The 20,870-nt window shown below is 49.2% G+C and overlaps 1 protein-coding gene and 1 pseudogene across 1 annotated transcript; both read left to right on the top strand.

Moving 5' to 3' along the window:
- Positions 1-978: 978 nt before the first annotated feature.
- On the top strand, positions 979-2,618 carry Hspb1 (heat shock protein family B (small) member 1). Its single transcript, XM_055606102.1, has 3 exons — positions 979-1,481; positions 2,126-2,189; positions 2,306-2,618. The coding sequence occupies exons 1-3, from the start codon at positions 1,109-1,111 to the stop codon at positions 2,490-2,492; spliced, it is 624 nt and encodes a 207-aa protein (XP_055462077.1). The 5' UTR covers positions 979-1,108; the 3' UTR covers positions 2,493-2,618.
- Positions 2,619-7,291: 4,673 nt separating this feature from the next.
- LOC129675903 (40S ribosomal protein S11-like) lies at positions 7,292-20,621 on the top strand (annotated as a pseudogene).
- The last annotated feature ends 249 nt before the right edge of the window (positions 20,622-20,870 follow it).

Genomic DNA, 20,870 nt, shown 5'->3' with positions numbered 1-20,870 from the left:
GGCGGAACTGTGAGTTTGAGGTCTACAGAGTGAGTTCCAGGACAGCCACGACTACACAAGAGAAATTCCAACTTGGAGAAACAAACAAACAAGCAAACAAACAAAAACCCCCAAAAACCTGACTTGCTGTTTGTGTCTCTAATCCCAGTTCTGGGCTGGAGGGGCGGGGCAGTTGCAGAAACAGGAGGGCACTAGGGGGATGCTTCCCAGCTAGCTTGCAAGCTCAGGGTTCAATGTCTCCAGGCTGGACAGATGGCTAGGTGGCAGTTAGGGGCACTGACTGCTCTTCCTATAGGACCTGGGTTCAAATCCCAACACCCACATGGCACGCCAAGATCTGACACTCACTGTAACTCCAAGAACTGACACTGTCACACAGACATACATGCAGGCGAAACACTGATACACATTAAAAAAAAAAAGAAAAGAAAAGAAAAGAAAGAAAGAAAGAAAGAAAGAAAGAAAGAAAGAAAGAAAGAAAGAAAGAAAGAAAGAAAGAAAGAAAGAAAAGCTTCAGGGCCAGAAAGATGTTCGGTGGACACAGGCGTGGCCACCAAGCCTTTGCTCCCCAGGATAATCACGTACAGGAGCTGGTCTTGCTGGTGGTTCTAAGACCTCCACAGGTGCGCCATGGCCTGAGGGGGTCTCACAGAGGCCTTTCTCTGGTTCACACCAGGCTCAGAGGCTTCCTAGCTGCGACACTAAAGCTCTAACCTCTTCTGGTTTATTCTCAACAACAACAAAAAGGGACCGGCCGTAGGCCACCGCCCTCAGCCGGCAGCGTTCCAGGCTGTGAAGGCCGGACAGTGGGAGCCGCTCCAGCTCCCGGTTTTACAGTCATTTGTTTTCTTCATCTAGAGAAGTTTCCAGACGGGGGCAGAACCTTCCCGGCCCCGCCTGTCCGGCCCCTCTGTAAGCTCAGGGGGAGGAATGCAGCGAGAAGGGGCGGCCCTAGACGGTCATTGCCATTAATAGACCTGAGGCACCGCCTGCTAAAAATACCCGGCTGGACACCCATAAAAGCACCGCCGGGGCTCCGGCTCGGCACCTCTCGGATCCTCAGCCCAGAGCTTCTTGGTCCTCAGCCCTGCCCAGCACAGCCAAGAACATGACCGAGCGCCGCGTTCCCTTCTCGCTGCTGCGGAGCCCCAGCTGGGATCCATTCCGGGACTGGTACCCGGCCCACAGCCGCCTCTTCGATCAAGCCTTCGGGGTGCCGCGGCTGCCCGATGAGTGGGCGCAGTGGTTCGGCTCCGCGGGGTGGCCCGGCTACGTGCGCCCGCTGCCCGCCGCGGCCGCCGAGGGCCCCGCGGTGGCCCTGGCCGCGCCCGCCTTCAGCCGCGCGCTCACCCGGCAGCTCAGCAGCGGCGTCTCGGAGATCCGGCAGACGGCCGACCGCTGGCGCGTGTCCCTGGACGTCAACCACTTCGCTCCCGAGGAGCTCACGGTCAAGACCAAGGAAGGCGTGGTGGAGATCACTGGTGAGTCCCCCTTGCCCACCGAGCGGACGGAGCTGGCGGGCGGATTCCGCGGTGGTGGGGGAGGGGGAGGTGGAACCAAGAGGGATGGGAGCCTGGGAGGTTAGAAATGAGCTCAGGGGCCAGGCAGGCCCGCGTCCTCATCCCGAGCCTGCTCTTTCTGCTCCAGAGCGCGGGGCGCAGGTGGCTCCTAAGGGCCCTGTCATCTCGGTGACAAGGACCCACAGCTGGGATGCGGCTTAGGGTAGACCCTGGCCTGGCCTGCGGGAGGCCTGGGTTCCACCCTCAGCACGGACACAATCGAAGGAAGGTCCAACGCGCCTTCTGGACGACCTCATTCCCAAATAAGCAAGTGACAGGACTCCAGCCTGGGTCCCTAGACCCGGCCGCGGAGGGGGCGTGCTTACAGCTCTGAGTGCGCCTGCGCTGGTGTCCAGCCTGGGTCAGAGGCAAGCCCAGCGCCGCGACCCTTCGCATCTCAAATCCCAGAAGGGAACTTCCTGGGAAGTTTAAAGAGTCCAGAAAGTGCGGCATCCCACCACGCTCTGATTTGTGCGCCTCCTCGGAGCCCCAGCCACTCCTCAGCAGGTGGTGGGGCCAGTCGGACGGCAGGGGGCTGTCTGACCTCCTTCTGTCCCCGCCCACAGGCAAGCACGAAGAAAGGCAGGACGAACATGGCTACATTTCTCGGTGCTTCACTCGGAAATACACGTAAGTTCTGGCTGCTTGCACGGAGGGGTGGGGGGAAGCGGATCCAAGGAGGAGGGCAGAGGGCCTCGAGTCAGGAGAGATAGGTAACCCTTGTCCTGTTTCCCTGCTGTGTCCAGGCTGCCTCCTGGTGTGGACCCCACCCTGGTGTCCTCTTCCCTGTCCCCTGAGGGCACACTCACCGTGGAAGCTCCTTTGCCCAAAGCTGCTACGCAATCAGCGGAGATTACCATTCCGGTCACTTTCGAGGCGCGCGCCCAAATTGGGGGCTCCGAAGCTGGGAAGGAACAGTCTGGAGCCAAGTAGAAGCCATCCGCTTGCTGCCCACCCCCGATAGCCATCACCCGCCACCCTTTCTGTCAGTCTGTACGCTCTTTTGATACATGTACTCTCTGTTTTTTTTTTTTTTCTCAAATAAAAGTTGGAAGCCCCTGCTCGCCTCCGTCTCAGACCCCAGCGTTTACGGGGGGCGGGGGGCTAGATCTTTGCTAAGTGCTCACTGCAGGCTCAGCCCCTTTCTAGGTCCAGCCTAACATTCCCGGTTCCGGGGCGCGGTGGAGGGGTGATAACCTGGAGATTAAAATTTACCAGGCTGGTGCATGCCTGCCTGTAGCACCCAGAAGCTGATACAGGAGCATGATGAATTTTCGCCCACCCTGGGCTACAGAACGGGTTCTAGAAGTGCCCGGGCCACATACTCTGTCTCAAAAGAAAGGAGGGAGGGAGGGTAGGAAGGAGGAAGACAAGGCAGAATTGTTGTATGGCATGCATGAAACACTGAATTTGATCTCTCACATGGAATAAACTGGAAACGGCTTACTGCTATAAGCCCAGCACTCCACAAGTAGAGGAAGGAGGGTCAGGAAGTTCAAGGTTGTCCTTGGCTACACAGAAAACTATCTTAAAAGTAAAATGATAAAAAGCCAGCCAGACCTACTATTTGTCAGATCCAAAGAAAGCTCCTCTCCCCCATATTCTGTCAGGGTTCTATTCAAGAAGCAATTTCCTCACTATGGTCCCTATTAGTATATCAAGCCTTGAGGCCTCCTCACTGTGCAGGTTACCAGCGGCTCTCCTCACCCCAAGCCCACCCTAAACTTCCCCAGCTCCTTTGCTCCCCTCCCCCAGCCCTCACGCCCTTATAACTCTACTATTTCTGCCATGCACGTCTTAACCCTCTTTTTTCTCTCTAAGTCTCCGTCGCCCACGCTCTTTGTCTCCCTCTCTTGCCAACCCCCTACTGCAGGTCCAGTCAGCCGACCATGTTCAACCTACTACTTTCTCTTTCCGCTCTGGATTCTTCCAGATGCCTCTGGCTGCACACTCCCTCATTTACCCCCGCCGCCCCGAAGGCTCTTCAGTCATGCCCTGCAGTCATGGGTCATGCCCTCACTTTATGCATCTGGTGCTGGAAACCCTCAGTTGGTACTTAGGAGACATAGGCAGGAAGATCAGGAGTTTGAAGTCAGCCTTGGCTATATGGCCTGTTTTGAGACTCTGTCAATACAACAACAACAACATAAACAAATAAAAAATTTTAGAGTAACAACCTCCAGGGCCCAGGTGTAAAGGGGGCGGACCATAGAGGAGGTACAGGAAGTGTGGCAATTCCAGGCAGCCTCCTGAGGTGTGGACCTAGTCAACCCTACATCCTACATCTGCAGAGCCTGAAGAGCAGGACCTGGGCTCTCTCTCAGCTCTGGGCAGAGAATGAGGACTGGGGTTTACATCTCGGTTAAGACGGTGTCCCGGCATCTTCCTGCTCTGGGGAGCTTGTCTTGACAAGCTGAGGTCAAAACAACTACACAAGCTTTAGTGCCACCCTTGTTTGCTTTGCACCATCATCCTCCAGGAAGCCCAGAGAGGGCCCTGAGGGACCCTAGGGGGCTTGGGAGCCCAATGCCACAGAGTCTAAGAAACTGGGACTGGTGGCTCAGTGGATAAGAGCATGGTCTGCACTTTCAGAGGACCTGAGTTCAGTTCTCAACACCCATAGCAGATGGCTTACAACCTCCTGTAACTCTGCCTCCAGGGAAATTTCTGCCTCTGGCCTCTGAAGGCACCCACACACTCATGTACACACACGCACACACACCTATACATGAATTTGTTGTTGTTGCTGTTTTTCATGACGGGATTTCTCTGTGTAGTCCTGGCTGTCCTGGATTTTGTGGACTAGGCTGGCCTTGAACTCACAGAGATCTGTCTGCCTTCGCCTCCCTGAGTGCTGGGATCGCAGGTGTGCCACCATGCCTAGTGGTACATAGAATTTTTTTTAAGTCTTTGAAAAACAAAATAATTACAGGGATGCAATGCAGCCAGGTGTGTCCGTACAGGTGTGTAATCCTAATACTCAGGAGTCAGAGGCAGGAGGATGTAGTACTCCGAGCTAGCCTGAGCTACATAGTAAGAACTGTCACAGAAAAGCCCAACCAAGTCTAGCAAGAGGGTTTAGCAGATAAAGGCACTCGCTGCTGAGCCTGAGCCTGAATTCAATCCCCTCAATCCCACACACTCCCAAAAGCTGTCTTCTGACCTTCACAGGCCCACCAAGGCACGTACGCACAGGTATCCGTAGAGCACACAAAGTAAATGAACAAAAAATACTAAGAGGAAAGCCAAACTAGGTCAACTATGTAGGTCAGTCGGCTGAGTGCCTGCCAAGGGTCTGTGGAACCCTGGGTTGCAGCCTCAGAATCACACACAGTGGGTGTGATGGTGCATGTCCGTAATATCGGCACCGCCATCCCAGGTAGGCGGTTCGGGAATCCAATGCCAGCCTCAGCGACAAATCGAGTTTGAGGCCATCTTGAGCTATACAAGACTCTGTCTCAAAAAGAAGAGGCAAGAGCTGTGTGTGATGGTGCAGGCTGTAATCACGGTGCCTGGAAGGTGAAGACAGGATGACTCTGAGTTCAAGGATAGCCTGGGGAACATAGCAAGGCTCTTAGAAAAGATGAAGGGGGTAGGGGTGGGGACTCTGTGATTAAACACTTGCAAGCATGAGGATCAAAATTCAAAGCTGTAGAATCTACATAAATGTTTGCCCATGAAAGGTGGAGAGAGAGAGACCAGCCATATCCAGAGCTCTGGGTGTGAGTAAGCTATGTGTCAACGAAGAGCAACTGAGAATGATACTCAGCCTCAATCTCAGGCCTCTCAGATGCACACAACTACAGCTACATGGATTCATACCAGTGCATATGTACAAGTGCCCTCAAATGCACAACACACACACACACACACACACACACACACACACACACACACACACACACACAGGCAAGAAAATGGAAGGGGGAGAGACAGTGCAACTTCAAGGGACCCAGCAGTTTTACCTAAGGTCCCAGAGCCCCAGGCTTGTAGCAGGACACACCTACCCACATTGTTTCCTAAACCCACAGCGGTGCCTTTTCAGGGTCCTGGAAGGAGTAGCCAGGGACATATCTGGCACACCCTGTCTCTTGCCGCCATCAACTCCCCCACTCTCTCAACTGCTCCATAATGTTAGCTCCTCTCCTGGGCAGGCCTTGGAACAAGCCTGGAGCAGGCATGAAGCCGGGGCAGGTCCTGGCAGAAAGAATCATTCTGGCCCAGCTGGCAGTACCAGTCTGAGCCTGTCAGTCAGAGTTCCGACCCACCTTCCTAGCCTTCCACTCACAGCCAGGGCTGTTCGGTTCAGGTCCACTTTGAGACCCTAAACACTCTCACTTTGTGTAAGAGATCTCTTTGCCAGTTGTTGACCCTACATGCCCATGACAGGGGCTAGAGAGTCGGGCTGGCTGGGTCACAGCCTGGGTTTGTGGGCCAGCTGTCCTGTGACTGGCTAAGGATGTCCTGGCTTGTCAAGCTGTGACTGCATCAGAGGTGGCTATAGCAAGGCTGCCCTGAGGTGCCCTCGGACTGTCTCCTCAGATTAGCTCTGCTAAGAGGTGCAATCACCCCTACCTAACAACTGGGTACACAGAGAGAAACAGCTGGGTACAGCAAGTCTCCAAGGAGTGCCAGACCTGCTGGAGGGGTGTGGCTGGAGACAGGAAGACAGATTGGCCCAGGCTCAAAGCCAGAAAACTCAGGAGGAACAGGCTCCATAGTCTGAAATGCAGATCTGTACAGATACAGATATATAATTGTATATTTATGTATTTAGGCATATAGGTGTTACAGATGTTTGATTAAGCCTGCATGTATGTGTCATCAAGTGCATGCCTGGTGACTCCAAGGCCAGAAGAGAGCGTCAGGTCCCTTGGAACTGGAACTAGAGATGGCTGTGAGCCACCATGTGGATGTCTGGAATCAAACCCTGGTCCCCTGGAAGAGTAACAAGCACTGTTTTTGTTTGTTTGTTTGTTTCATGATAGAGTTTCTCTGTGTAGCCCTGGCTGTCCTGGACTCACTCTCTAGACCAGGCTGGCCTCGAACTCACAGATCCGCCTGCCTCTGCCTCCCGAGTGCTGGGATTAAAGACCCATGCCAGCACCACCTAGCTGCAGCAAGCACTCTTAACCATCTCTCCAGCCCAAATATGCGTGTGTGTGTAAATACGTGTGTATATCTCACACATATGTGTTTTGCTTTGTTTTTGTTTTTCAAGACAGGTGTGTGTGTGTGTGTGTGTGTGTGTGTGTGTGTGTGTGTGTGTGTAGGTCTGGCTATCCTGGAAGTAGTTCTGTAGACCAGGCTGGCCTCAAACCCACAGAGATCCACCTGTCTCTGTCTCCCAAGTGCCGGGATTAAAGGGGCACCATGCCGGGCTTAGATGTATTCTTTAAAGTGTTTACATGGCAGAACTTATGTTTTTCAAATGGAGAAGAAGAAATAGTCTCATAGACAGCAACTTACAACATGCTGTCGTTGGGGACAGCTTTCGTTCCGGTACTTTCAGCTCCAGAAATGTGCTAGGTGGAGATGAAGACTTAGATTGAACAGGGGAAGGGTGGTTAGGTACCTGTCCTTTCCTCGGCGGAGGTGGGGCTTTGAGGCTCTGGCGGGATGACCGAGACGCTGTGGGAATTCTGGCACCTCGCCACTGCTCTCCCACAGCGCTTGGGTCCATGGCTGCAGTAGGGGCACTATCTCCGTTCTTTCCTCAGGCTGCTGGAAAGATGGCAGACATTGAGAGTGAGCGTGCTTCCCCGAAGCAACTGCAGTCTTTCAAACACAAGAATCGGGTTCTGCTGGGAGAAAGCTGCAAGGAGAAACTCTGGGTACTCCTTTGGTCCAGGCTTCAAGATGCCCAAGGAGACCATCGAGGGCGCCTGCATGGACAGGAACTGCCCCTTCACTGGTGGCGTCTTCCTCCACGGTCGGCTCCTGGGTGGTGAGTGGCCAGGCGAGGATGCGGAGGACCGCAGACATCCACTTGGACTGTCTCCACTGCTGCCAAAATACAGTCACCTTAAGAAGCTCCACAAGAACATGTCTGTGCACCTGTCCGCCTGCTTCAGGGATGGGCAGATAGGCTCCATTGTCACCGTGGGAGAGTACAGGCCCCTGAGCAAGACGATGTGCTTTGGTGTGCTCAAAGTGCCAAGGCTGCTGGTGCAAAGAAGCAGTTCTGCTTTGGAGAGGACTCTGGCAACTTCCTAGAACAAATAGTTATTTTCCAACTTAAAAGAGAAAAGAAAGAAAAGAAGCCGAGTGAGGTGGCACATGCCTTTAATCCCAGCACTGAGGAGGGCAGAGGCAGGGAGATCTCTGTGAGTTTGAGGCCAGCCTGGTCTACAAAGAGAGTTCAGGGCAGCCAGGGCTACACACAGAAACCCTGTCTCTAAAAAACAAAAAAAAAAAAAAAAAAAAAAAGAAGAAAAAAAAGAAAAAAAAAAAACCCACTATCTCGATTCATATTCCTTTTTGTTACAAATCTAACAGAGGAGAAGGCTTCAGGTGCCTTTTTTTTTTTTTTTTTTAAGTTTCACAGAACATACTGGATTAAGCAAATGATGATTATAGAGGTGAAATGATGGGGGACAGAAGGTCCTACTCTGTGTCCCAGGGGCTGCCATTCACACAGCCAACAGCCACCCAGAGCAGCAGCCATACAGCTACCAAGTATCAAAAGACAGGACCAAGGTCACATTTTGATTTTGCCCCAACTTCATAACTTCTTTGCATGTGCATAGCCCACAGTTCTGTCCCTAGAAACCAGAAAAACCAGAAAAACACTGATTCAGTCAGATATTGTCTCCAGGTCCTGGCTGGGCAGCTAAACAAGGAGAGGGATCGTCAGCCCAGACCTCCGTGAGATCCCCAGATCCATGCCCAGAGGCTCTGTGCCAGCAAAGAAGCGGTTTGTGCCAGGGAGGGCCCCTTGGCGTCCCCAGAGTGTGGCATGAGGCTCGTGTCTGGTGTCTGGCGCTTCTCCTACACCCGGCATCAGGGCCGCTGGATGTCTCTGTGGCCTCAGAAGAGTTTACTTAGCACCATGCAGTAATGTCAGCCACACCAAGCTTTCGGGTTCTACTTGTAGCAGAAGGGGACACAGGCCAGTCTCTCCAAACAGCAACAGAATCCCGCTCCGGGGCGCCCTAATATCAGCTACACTCTGAAGGGGCTCCTGTGTTCCATCAGGCAATCTGGCCCGATCAAGGGGAAAGAGGAACTCCTCTGTGGCAAGACAGGTCCCTCCCCCAGGGTCCACCTCAGCATAGGTTCTGAGGGGCTGGACTCTGGTGCTGTTCCTGGCCCAGGCAGAATCAGAGGCCTTGTGGGCACTTCCTGGCTCACTGCTCATTTTTTTTTTTCTCATTGTCACTGACCCAAAGCTACAAGCTGACTCAAAACCACAATGTTTACAATTCCCCAAAAGTACAGGGGTCAAGGAGATGGAGTGATGGCGCACACCTTCAATCCCAGGGCTCAGGAGGCAGAGGCAGGCAGATAACTCTGAGTTTGAGGCCAGCCTGGTCTACAGAGCGAGAACAAAACAAAACAAATTCTCTGCAAGCAACCTGGGCGTCTCCACCTCAGGCCCTTGGACCCGGCCACTCGCACTTCCACCATCCCTCGTGCAGTGTCTACCCCCACCACCACACCCTATGGGAAGGCTGTATATAAGCTTTTCATAAGTTATTCCAGGACGCCCAGTTGTCATCCCTGAGCACCCAGGGAGGCCTTGGAAATCACTAGCGAAGGACAATCTTGAACTCCTGATCCTCCTGCCTCCACTTCTTGATTGTTGGGATATAGATATGTGCTGCCTTGCGGGACTTAGGCAGTGCTGAGATCAGGGCTTCAGCGTCACACGCTACCAGCTGAGTTTCGGCTCTAACCGATTTGTTGTTTTGGCTTTTGACACAGGGTTTCTCTGTGTAGCCTTGTCTGTCCTGGACTCTCTTTGTAGACCAGGCCGGCCTTGAATTCACAGCAATTTGCCTGCCTCTGCCTCCCGAGTGCTGGGATTAAGGGGTGTGCCGCAAGGACAGGTTTATTTGACGTTGGTGGTGGTGGTGTGTGCGTGCACGTCTGTCTGTCTGTCTGTCTGTGTCTCCATGTACACTTAGGCATATTACAACATCCATCTCAAAGGACAACTTATAGGGGTTGCTCTCTCCTTCCATCATGTGGACCCCAGGCCTCAAAATCAGCCAAAGCACCTTTCTTTACCTCAAGTGCCATCTCCCCCACCCTGTGTCTTTGGTTCCTTCGTGGGTGGTTGTTTGTTTGTTTGTTTGTTTGTTTGTTTGTTTGTTGAGACAGGGTTTCTCTGTGTAGCTCTGGCTGTCCTGGAACTCACTCTGTGTAGCTCTGGCTGTCCTGAAACTCACAGGCTGGCCTCAAACTCACAGAGACCTGCCTGCCTCTGCCTCCCGAGTGCTGGGATTAAAGACATGCACCGCCATGCCCAGCTTGTTCCTTTGATTTTTGAAACTGGGTCTCATGTAGCTCAAGCTGGCTTTGAGTTCAGTGTGCTGCAGTACGAGTCCCAATATTTCTGTCTCGACCTCTTGAATGCTGGGATCACATTTGTTGTGAAGCTGCTTTGAAGATCACGGCCTTTGGGAAGTGGAGTCCAGCTGGTGGACCTAGGTCCCTTCCAGGAAGACCTTTGAAAGTTACAACCCATTCTTAGCTCTGTCCCTTCACTCTCTTCTCTCTGGCCTGGTGCTGTGTGAACAGCAACTACCACACACACCCACAAGCATGCCTTCCCAGATACGGTGGGCCACAACCTTCAGAAACTATGAGTTTAAGTCAACCTTTCTTCCTTAAGTTATTTTCTTCAAGTTTTTGTCATGAAGACACAAGAACAATGAATGCAGTGTTCTCTGTGCCTGGCCTAGCTTCCTTTTGATTTCATGTTCCTGTGGCTGTTGCTCTAACTTCACCGGCTGTGGATCCTCCAGAGATCATCTTCAGTCATAGGCTGATCTGTGGTCCTCGACTTTTCTACGCCTCTCCCAATGGTAACATCAACCCTCCAAACTGGCTTCTCCTCCAGGCCCAGCACCCACCTGCTGTCCAAGCTCATGCTCTCGATGGGACAGGTGAAGGAAACAACCCAAAGGGATGTCATGGAGGCTGGAACTCAGCTGGTGAATTGCTTGCACAGTGTGCACAGAATCCTAGGATCCATGAGTGTGATCCCCAACACTGCACAGACCAAGCAGTGACAGCGCTCACGAGGCATGGGCAGGAGGATCCAAAGTTAAAGGTCATCCTTTGGCTATAGAGTTTGGAGCCAGACTGGGCTATATGGGACCCCATTTCAACAAATCCCTTGGCTATATTTTCAGAAACATAGCTGCTGGACTCCTTAGCACACTGAGCTGAACTTGAAGTTCAGATAAGTTGTTAGACTTTCTCAGGGTTACCCAGCAAGCCGTTCAGGGTAGAGTAGGACATGACGGGTTCCTGGAGCCACTCTGTACCCATCCTGTCATGGTTTAAATGGAAAAGCTCCCCATAGGCAAATGTGTTTAAACACTTGGTCCCCAGCAGGTGGCACTATTTTGGCAACTTTTAGGAGGTAGGAACTTGCTGGAGGAGACACACCCTGGTTTAATGCCTACTCCGAATTCAATTTTCTGACCTCTGGTTGTTGGTTCCTTGCAAAGGCAGAAATCAAACCAGTTGGAGCCTATACAGACCTCCCTCCCTCCCTCTAAGTTCTTCCCTTCTCTGGCTTCTGCTTGCCTCACTTCAGCTCTCTACACAGCCAGGCCCTCTTCTGAGCTGTTGCCTATTGTTTGGTGTAGGTGTGGATATTTTAACTCTGTTTTATGTGGGGTTCTTCAAACCTCTACCTCCCTTCTCCACCCCTTATCTCTCCCAATACCTTCCAACACCCCAACATTAGGTAGGAGAGAAAGAAGGTTAGTGAAGAGAGGGAACAGAGCTGGTTAGGGTCATCGGGTTCTTTGGGGCAATACCAATCTCAGTCATCAGGATATCCAGCAGTCCAGCAAAACAGCAACAGCTAACAGCAAAAGCAGCAGCAAGATGAACCAACAGTTGTCTTTCTCCTCTGACTCTGTCCTCAAAGGGTCCTCCTCCTCTCTGGGCTCTGGTATTTATATCCTCACAGAGTCCTCAGAATTGAACTAACTGCAGCTGGCAAAGACCACTCCCCTCCCTGAGCCTCATGAAGCAATTATCAGCTATGCACAAACTAAAAGTACACACTTGGGATTAAAACAAGAACATAACTGTTTTGTTTTGAGAGGGTCGGTTTTTCGAGACAGGATTTCTCTGTGTAGCCCTGGCTCTCCTGGACTCACTTTGTAATCCAGGTTGGCCTCAAACTCATAGAGATCCACCTGCCTCTGCCTCCCTGAGTACTGGGATTACAGGCCTGAGCCATCATGCCAGGCTCATAACTGGAGTGTTAAAGAAACCAAAACTTCTATTACGGTTTCGCTTAGACATCCCTTGGTCCCTACCTGCTGCAGGGCATGGCTGGAATACTCTGCCCTCTACCCTGAACTCTCCAGCCCAGGAACGGGACTTCCCCTCTCCCAGAGACCCTTCACTATATAATCCAAACATTTGGTTCCCTTCTCTTCTCTTCTCTTCTCTTCTCTTCTCTTCTCTTCTCTTCTCTTCTCTTCTCTTCTCTTCTCTTCTCTTCTCTCCTCTCCTCTCCTCTCCTCTTCTTTTCTCTTCTTTCCTCTTCTCTTCTCTTCTCTCCTCTTCTCTTCTCCTCTCCCTCTCTCCATCCCTCTCTCCCTTTCTCTTTGTTCTCTCTCTCTTCTGCTCTTTCTCTGTATCTCTGTATCTCCTCTCTCTTCATGTGCTTCTCTCTCTCCTTACCCCTGCATGGCATTTATATACTGTAACTTCATGTTGCAATTATCTCTTTCCTCCATTTTAATCCTTTATCTCACTTGACCCCCACTCTGGCTTCCACCCACGTACTTACTCTAGCCCACACTGTCTCAGCTCCTGGTGTCAAGATCCTTCTTTTTTTGTTGTTGTTTGCTTGTATATTGGACTTTTAAAAGCTAATAAACTTGCTTTAACAGATAGATTGAATGATAGATATGTAGATAAATGATAGATAGATAGATAGATAGATAGATAGATAGATAGATAGATAGATAGATTTTCATATAACCCAGGCTGGCCTCCAATTTGTTATATAACCAGGACCAGGACCTTGAACTACTGATCTTCCTGCTTCTACCTGCTACACTCGGGATTACAAATTCGTGTCATTGTCCCTGATTTCTGCAGTGCTGAAGATGGAAGCCAGGGCTTTGTTCACTTTTGCCCCCTCGTCTGCTTATCAACTGCAGGGATTACAGGTGTGTGCCACATTCTTTTAGCATCCCCTTGAAGACTGTGGTGGGCCCCCAGCCTTAAGGCCTTGAACTCTTCTAGTGTCTGAATTCAAAGGACACAGTAGAGAAATCAAAATAGACACTCCTTGGGTGAAAAGGGGGAAACTTTTTTTCCAATTGCCAAGGCTATCTCTCCAGAAAGCAGAGAGAATCAAGAAAGGGAAAAAGCTTCATGATTACAAGGGGATGGGAGGAAGGGAGTCTGTGAGCCAGGGATGAGGGGGTTCTTGTGAGTAGGGACTTGGGGAGCGTGTAGGCCAGCATGGATCTTGATATGCTGATGGCACCACACGAGTGTGTCAATGGAAGAGCAGTACTCTCCAGTTTCTTTTGGACCCGACAAGATCCACAGAGGTTGATCTTTCAGCAGGGGGTCTTGAAACCTCAGGGCAATGCCCTCAAGGGAGGAGGACCTGCTTCTGGATGAAGACTCCCTAATCCTCAGAAGGTAGGCTGAATGCCTCAAGGCTGAGCAAGCCACACCCAGGCAGGAAGCCCACCTTCAGCAGGCTGTGAGACTGCCCCTGAATGAAGCTCCTGTCCGTAGCTACCAGAAGCCCCCAGACAGCTCTCTCAAGCACTCCACAGTACCCAGGGCACCTCCACCCAGCCTCTAAGCCCTTACCAGACTAGAGGAGACAGGAGGGTCAGAGGCCCAGTTTTAGGGTCTGGAAATACAGCTCAGTTGATGAAGCGCTTGCCTAGCAAGCATGGGGGCCTGAGTTCAACCCCTTCTGGGGGCTTGTACCCAGAAGGGAATGGTGGAGCATCCTTGTAGCCTTGTAGCAGTGAGGCAGGAGGGGCAGATTCCAGAAGCTCGCTGGTAGCCAGCCTAGCTTAACTGGTAAACTCCAGACCAACAAGAACCTATTTCGAAGGAAGCACACAGTGCCACTTCCGGACCCCGACACTGCCCTTTGGCATCCACATACAGGCGTGCACCCACATGGGAGAAAAAAAAAGGAGCAGGTTGGGATGGGGGGAGAGGGAGAGAGAGGGAAGGAGAGAAGGAGAGAAAGAGAAACAGAGAGAGAGAGAGATCTTCAGTCCTGAAAAGAAGTCTCTGAGCTTGTCGTCTCTGCTCCTAGCCTTAGTCCTCAGGGGCCCTCAAAGCTACTGAAATGTCCCCACTGTGGGGCTGACTGTGCTCCAGGCTGCCAGCCCACTTGTTCTGTTATTGCTGATCTAGCAGCCACATCTGGATCTTAAGCCTCCGGCTTTCCCTGGTCTACTTTGGACCAGAATTATTGATGACTGCTTGTCTGATGCTCTTCAGAGCCAGGACCTGCTAGTTGTCATTAGCAACCCTAGGCCACTAAGAGGCAGCAGAGGACCGTTTATGTACTTGTGGGCATGTGAGACAAACTGCCTGAGCTCTGAGCTCTGAGAGCTGGCCACTTTTTGTGTATGTTTTAAATTTTTACTTATTCACTTTTAGTTATATGTGTGTGTATGTGTATGTGCGTGTGGGTACAGGTACACGAAGAGACCAGAAACATTGTATTCCCTGGATCTGGAGCTACAGATGAGTGTGAGCTATCCTACATGGGCGCTGGGAACCGAACTTCGGTCTTCCGCAAGAGTGCACAGTCTTTCTTTTTGTTTTTTGAGATGAGATAAGATTCCTCTGTGTAGACCAGGCTAGCCTCCAGGTCAGAGATCTGCCTGCCTCTGCCTGTCTGGGATTAAAGATGTACAGCACCACTGCCTGGCGAGGAGTGCGCATTCTTAACAGCTGAACCCCCTTTCCCCACCCATTTTTATTTTGAGATAAGATCTCATTTAGTTGTCCAGGCTGGGCTTAAACTTGTCATCCTCCTGTCTCAGCACCCCCATATGCCAAGCCCACCCCTGTAGCTGGGATTGCAAACCTAAGCTATGAGCACAGCTTGCTAGTCTTCTTGTTTTGTCTTGTTTTTTGAGACAGGGTTTCTCTGTATATCACTGGCTGTCCTGGAACTCGCTCAAAGCTGGCCTTGAACTCAGAGATGTGCCTGCCTCTGCCTCCTGAGTTCTGGGACTAAAGGTGTTGTGCCCAATTTGAGAGACCCCAAAGGACTGCCGGGAGTCGAGTCCATTGCAAAACACATGAGGATCTTTTTATTACAAGCTCGAACTTGGGCCACAAACCGCCCCCGTTGCAGCAGGTTAGGAGAGCAGCTCCAAGTCTAGGGGAGCAGAGATTTTAAAGGGAAAAAAAAAATGCAAGGGGGGGGATTCCAAACCTTGGCATTACAGGATTGGGTAAGGGTTGATCAAGTGAGGTGACCTTCACTGCTATTGGTGGGTGCCATCTGGCAGAGTTGCTGAGGGACCAGAGTTGCTTGTCCAGTTTGGTGGTTACATGTTTGTACATCCTGCAACTGGGTGGTTAGAGAGTCTCTAACATCTCTAACTGGGTGGTTAGAGAGTCATTCTTGGGTCAGTACCTTTTACAAAATGGAATCCTAATTCAAAATGGAGTTTGCTTAGCCCTTACATTACCCCCTCTAATAGTGACTTTAGAGGCCCAGTCGTGGCACGCTTAGGGGTCTAGGTTGTCTCCATTAAGACAATGATATTAGGGTCTCATAACCATGAGCTGAATTGTGCCTAACCTCTGTTTTATATATTGTAGTAATTTATTAAGTTTTATTTATTATTTATTGTAGTTAATTTATTAAGCAGGCCCAAAGATCAATAAAAGCAAGAGAATTAGAAGGGGACCTAGCAAGGCAGAGACAAGAGTGGTTAGCTATGGTGAGGTACTGAACCATGCCTGGAACCAATCTTGGGATTGTTCTTGTTTACTTTTTCCTTTTTCTAGGCCTTCTCGGACCTTAGGCATACAATCTTTGACTATACCCGAATGGTCCATGTAAAAACTGCATTCTTCCCTAGGGGTCATGCAGAGTCCCCCTTGCTGTGGGAATAAGAGGTCTAGCCCCCTTCTATTTTGTAATACGACCTCCACTAAAGAGGACAGTGAGTCTTACAAGTGGGTGATAGCAGTCTCCAGTCTGTCTATATCTTTATCTCTGGACCCTCTAAGCTGGCTATAATGTTGATCTTGGAGTACCAAGGAAGAGATTCCTGTCCTGGCCCCTGCAGCCCCCAACCCCAAGATGACAGCCAATGTTAGGGCAGAGATGGGCTTCCTTTTTTTCTGACATGCAGGTCTATTAGGGTAGAGGGGGAGTCCCAGAAGGGGCAAAGTCTTCTCCACTATGGTAGCTTAAGCGGGGGACTAGCTGCGCCAAGATGCAGAGCTGGCCAGGGGACTGTAACAGCTGGCCATGGGCACAGGGAGTCAGTCCTGTTGAACAAGCCCACCGGGTATTGGCGGGAGGGTCAGAAACTTAGCCTTTTCAGAATCAGTGAGGTCCTGGGTTAGATTACAAAACTCTCTATGTTCCTTAGTAACATCACCCATGCACATCCCTGCCCCTGGCCTGTGGTTGATTGGAGCATGGAGGATCTGGCTGTGGAGGATTGTTGCCATCTGCACAGACTATGGTTATCAGAGGAAGTATAGTTACCTGTGGTGGCGACACCGACATAATAGGGAGGTTTTTCATTGCAGCATAACCAAGAGGGCTGGGTTAGATCAGGCCTGGACCTGTTAATGGCTTGGTATGTATGTACCATGAGATCCCACAAGGGATCAGAGCTGGTGTCCTGGACGGGCAAATGGTTCGGAGAAGAGGTCACAAGTCTTGTAGGGCCCTTAGGGCCCTGGGAAGATAGTGGCTAATGTCAGGGAACCCCTTCTGGCCTAGCCATTCAGCCTGTTAGGTAGGATAAAGGCCTATGAATCTCTCTTTTCTGTAATTTCTTCAGGCTGACATAGGGGCAGAGATATTGGGGACCCAGGTAGGCTGAAAAGCTAGTCAAAAGCTAGGCAATGGGGCACCATCTAATTAGCGATCCAGTTGAAGAGACAGTGAGCCATCTCATTGGCTGAACTGGTTTACTTTAGCTTGCAACAACTCCAGACCTCAGCTCAAAATCCATAGCTGATCCCTGAATGAAGTCTTCAACCAGGTGAAAATCTGCTGAGACAAATTCATACTCGTAACAGAAGTTAAAATTTGTCTAGTAAGGGGAAAGTGAGGAATCCCAAGACCAAGGGAAAAACTCATCTGAGATCCATTTGAGCTCTGCCAGATCCAAGTCTAATTTTGATTTCCTGAAACTCATATAAATTTTGGTTCACAAAAGGAAGCATATTAGTATCATCAATGCACTGAGACTCATACTTTAGAAAAAGCGGGTAACAAGTGTCCGCAAGACAGCGGGAGTAGACTCATGTCCTTAAGACCTAGTAAAAGCTGTGGATTTGGGGTCAGAGATAGACATATTAGACAGAGATGTTTTTAACATAAGGAGAAGCACCTTTAAGTCTATCTTCAGAAGACAGCCAAAAGGAAATTAAAACCTCAGGCTTGTGACGGGATACTACGCAGCCAGCGCTCCGTCAGCTCATCAGAACTCCAGTGATCAATGTCGTGACTCTGAACTTCTGAAACCTTATAACCACAAAAGCACAATAGCAGAGAGGGGGGAGAAATCTGAAATTGTTAATATGCCTTAAATTATTTTCTTATATCATCACAGCTTATATTCACATACCTTAAAACACCTACTTAGACCTTCCAATCTTTCTTGCATTTGCCAACTTTGAAACATCTTCCCAGACCCTCAACTTTCTTAGATCCTCATAACCTAAACATTCACATCCTCAGACCTCACATAAACTTTATATCATTCTAGCCAGTTATTCACCATAAGACAGGGCAATTAGCATGAAGCCTGTGAGCACGGCAAACCTCTTTGCCTTTCTAAATAAGAGATCTAGTACCTAGTCATTCTAACTAGTTAATGAATTAACCAATGAACTACAGTGACTCTAATTGTCTGCTCCTTAGCTTAACCGTCAATGTGATCAGAGACCTGAGAAGGATAAATTATAAGCTATATATATTACTAATCTATGTACCAATCAAAGTGACAGAGACAACTAGTCAGTCTATTGCCTAGGCAGTTTTCCCTGGCTCCTGTGGTCTTATGGCATCATGAGCAGAATCTGGCCATCAGGCACAGATGATGGGAGACTGCTCCTGTGGAACAAAGAACACAAGAGACTGATCTCACCTCGCCTTCAGCAACGTGAAAAATGAGTCTTCAGGTGTCCACAGCTTTGTCCACAGTTTAGGCTGGGCCCAAGCAGTGGGCTAGTTGGAGCAGTCTTGCCCAATGGTTAGCATACCACAATCCAGAGTCGAGGTCATTTGTCATTGTGCCCAAATCTTCTCAGGGACCTTGGGGAGATACTGCCAGGATTTTGGGACTCTCTATCATAGTAAGCTTACACATGTTAAAATGGCATATTCCACAGGTCTCTGACAAGCTTGAGGGCCAGCATGTGAGTTATTCTTTGTCTGTCTTTAGTTATCTGCTCTAAACTGCATCCTGTAAAACAGAATGTTATAATCTCTAATTCTGGCATATTCCTTAGATAAGTGTTTTAGGGCCATATCTATTCCAAGTAGAGATACATAGGCAAACTTTGTAGTTACTCATCCTAGGCTTAACCCTAAAAACATAAGAAACTAGGTAAAGCTCAATCTTGTAACCAACTGTAGTCATTAACATAACTGTAAATATATTTCTGAACTAAAAGAGCAAAACTTTCTTTTTTTTTTTTAATGTGCGTTAGTGTGAAGGTGTCAGATCCCTTGGAATTGGCATTACAGACAGTTGTGAGCTGCCATGTGGGTGCTGGGAATTGAACCCAGGTCCTTTGGAAGAACAGACAGTGCTCTTCATCACTGAGCCATCATCTCTCCAGCCCCAAATAAAAACCTTCAATCAAATACAGTTCATAGAGAGGCTGGCAAATCTTGCTGATCCTATAATAATATCATTATATTATTATATTATAATATCATAAAAATAATATCATATTATTAAGAATGCACAGCAAAAAGCTTAAAGGACAGAAGGATCTGAACATTGCTGACAGCCCTCAACAAAGATGGTGGTAAAATCACCGCTCCACCCTCTTTATCCCTGAATGAACATGGCGGCAGCCACGCACTGTTACAGGCTGTGGTCGGCAATTTAAAACACAGCCATTAGGTGTCACTGATGTTTTGCCGCCTCCCATGGTATGGCACTGTGGAGCATTTACAGCTTCCCGTAATCAAGTTCTAACATTGTGATCAAATAAGTTTTAGAACCAACTGCACAACAGAACAGTAGAGAACAATTTTAAAACTGTACTTAGACTATTCTGGCCACACCAAACCTATCCGCCAGAAAGAAACAATGTTAATCTGTTTTAACAGGAACTGGCAAAAACACGGGCAGCCAGGCACACTTCAAATCAGCCTGTTAAATCTGAACAGACCCTTACAAACCAGGGATGAATCACACACACAGCATGCCACAAAAAAATAATGAATATTATATATATATATATATATACATATTCCATAAAGACGTTATTATAAAATACCTAATTATTATAAAACTTTAAAATGTTCCAAAGCCTTAAACATATTTTTAAAAGAAATCTGGTTTTTGCAATATCAAAATAAAGTATCCTTTTTAGGAGCGAATCACAAAATATAACCATAATTTTAAAAGTCAAAACCCAATTTTACCAGTGTAAGCAATTCATCTCTAAAATCAATAACAATTTAAAATGAGACTTGTCTTCTTAGTCTTCTTAGGATGATAAACAAAATTCATTATGAAATTCTTTTTTTAAAGATATATTTATTTATTATTTATACAGTATTCTGCCAGCATGTGTGCCTGCAAACCAGAAGAGGGCGCCAGATCTCACTATAGATGGTTGTGAACCACCATGTGGATGCTGGGAATTGAACTCAGGACGTTTGGAAGAATAGGCAGTGCTCTTAACTTCTGAGCCATCGCTCCAGCCCACAAAATTCATTATGACTGGGAGGTTCTGTAATTTTTTTCTGTCCTACCCCATACCACGTGGTAATTTTAAGATGCCGGAGTCACATCCTATGGCAGGCCACATGGTTCCTATTTAAAACCATTTGCGCTTCTATAGATCTTACAAACACATGTGCACACATATATATGTTCTAAACAAGAGTTTGAATTTAACCTTTAAACATATCCAATAACTGTTAGTCTATAACCAAGACATACAGAGCATATTAACCATTTAATATTAGCCAGGAATAAACTTGTGATGGCCAGACATACATTTAAACAGACAGACAAATCTTCCCTTACTCCATCCAGCTGTAATTTCAAGCACTCTGCTATCTGTTAAGTCTACGAGGGAGTTTGGGACTTGCTGGCAGTGTTTCCCAGGGTGCCACATGATGCAGCCATCCCCTGGCGGGCCTCCTCTCCTCTGCCCTCTCACGCTGACCCTGGAAGAGTAGTGGGCACCACCACAGTGTAAGTTACCTTGCCGTTTCTCCTCCCAGAAGGCAGGCTCGCACACGTGGAGTTCCTCTAAGCAGCGAGAGCTCCCTCCCTCTGTCCTCCAGGTGGAAATGTGCCCATCAGCCTGGGTGAGCAGGCTCTGGCCACCCCGCCCTTGGCTGCTCTCTACCTGTCCTGCCCTGAGGCATGCTCCCACCAGCAACCAGAGGTGCCCCAACTTGTAGCGCTGGGAGCATGAGGCAGGCAAAGTCACCATGGCGCACAGCTGGTTCGTCACTGGCCTCTGAGACCATCATAAGCAAACAAAAACATAAAAGAACACAAGAAAACAATGTACCGGTACAACATGCACAAAGAGAACAGAAGAAGGAGAAGGGGAAGGGGAAGAGGAAGAGGAAGAAGAGGGGGAGGAGGAGGAGGAAGAGGAGGAGGAGGAAGATGAAGAAGAAGAAGAAGAAGAAGAAGAAGAAGAAGAAGAAGAAGAAGA

This window comes from Psammomys obesus, unplaced genomic scaffold (genome assembly GCF_907164565.1).
Source record: "Psammomys obesus unplaced genomic scaffold, mPsaObe1.curated_primary_1811, whole genome shotgun sequence".
Classification (NCBI taxonomy): domain Eukaryota; kingdom Metazoa; phylum Chordata; class Mammalia; order Rodentia; family Muridae; genus Psammomys; species Psammomys obesus.
This window is presented reverse-complemented; position numbering and strand designations above follow the sequence as displayed.

Coding starts and splice junctions, on each gene's coding strand:
- Hspb1 (XM_055606102.1), top strand. CDS start 1,109: ATGACCGAGCGCCGCGTTCCCTTCTCGCTGCTGCGGAGCCCCAGCTGG. Junction 1,482..2,125: donor AGGCGTGGTGGAGATCACTG/GTGAGTCCCCCT, acceptor CCCCGCCCACAG/GCAAGCACGAAGAAAGGCAG. Junction 2,190..2,305: donor TGCTTCACTCGGAAATACAC/GTAAGTTCTGGC, acceptor TGCTGTGTCCAG/GCTGCCTCCTGGTGTGGACC.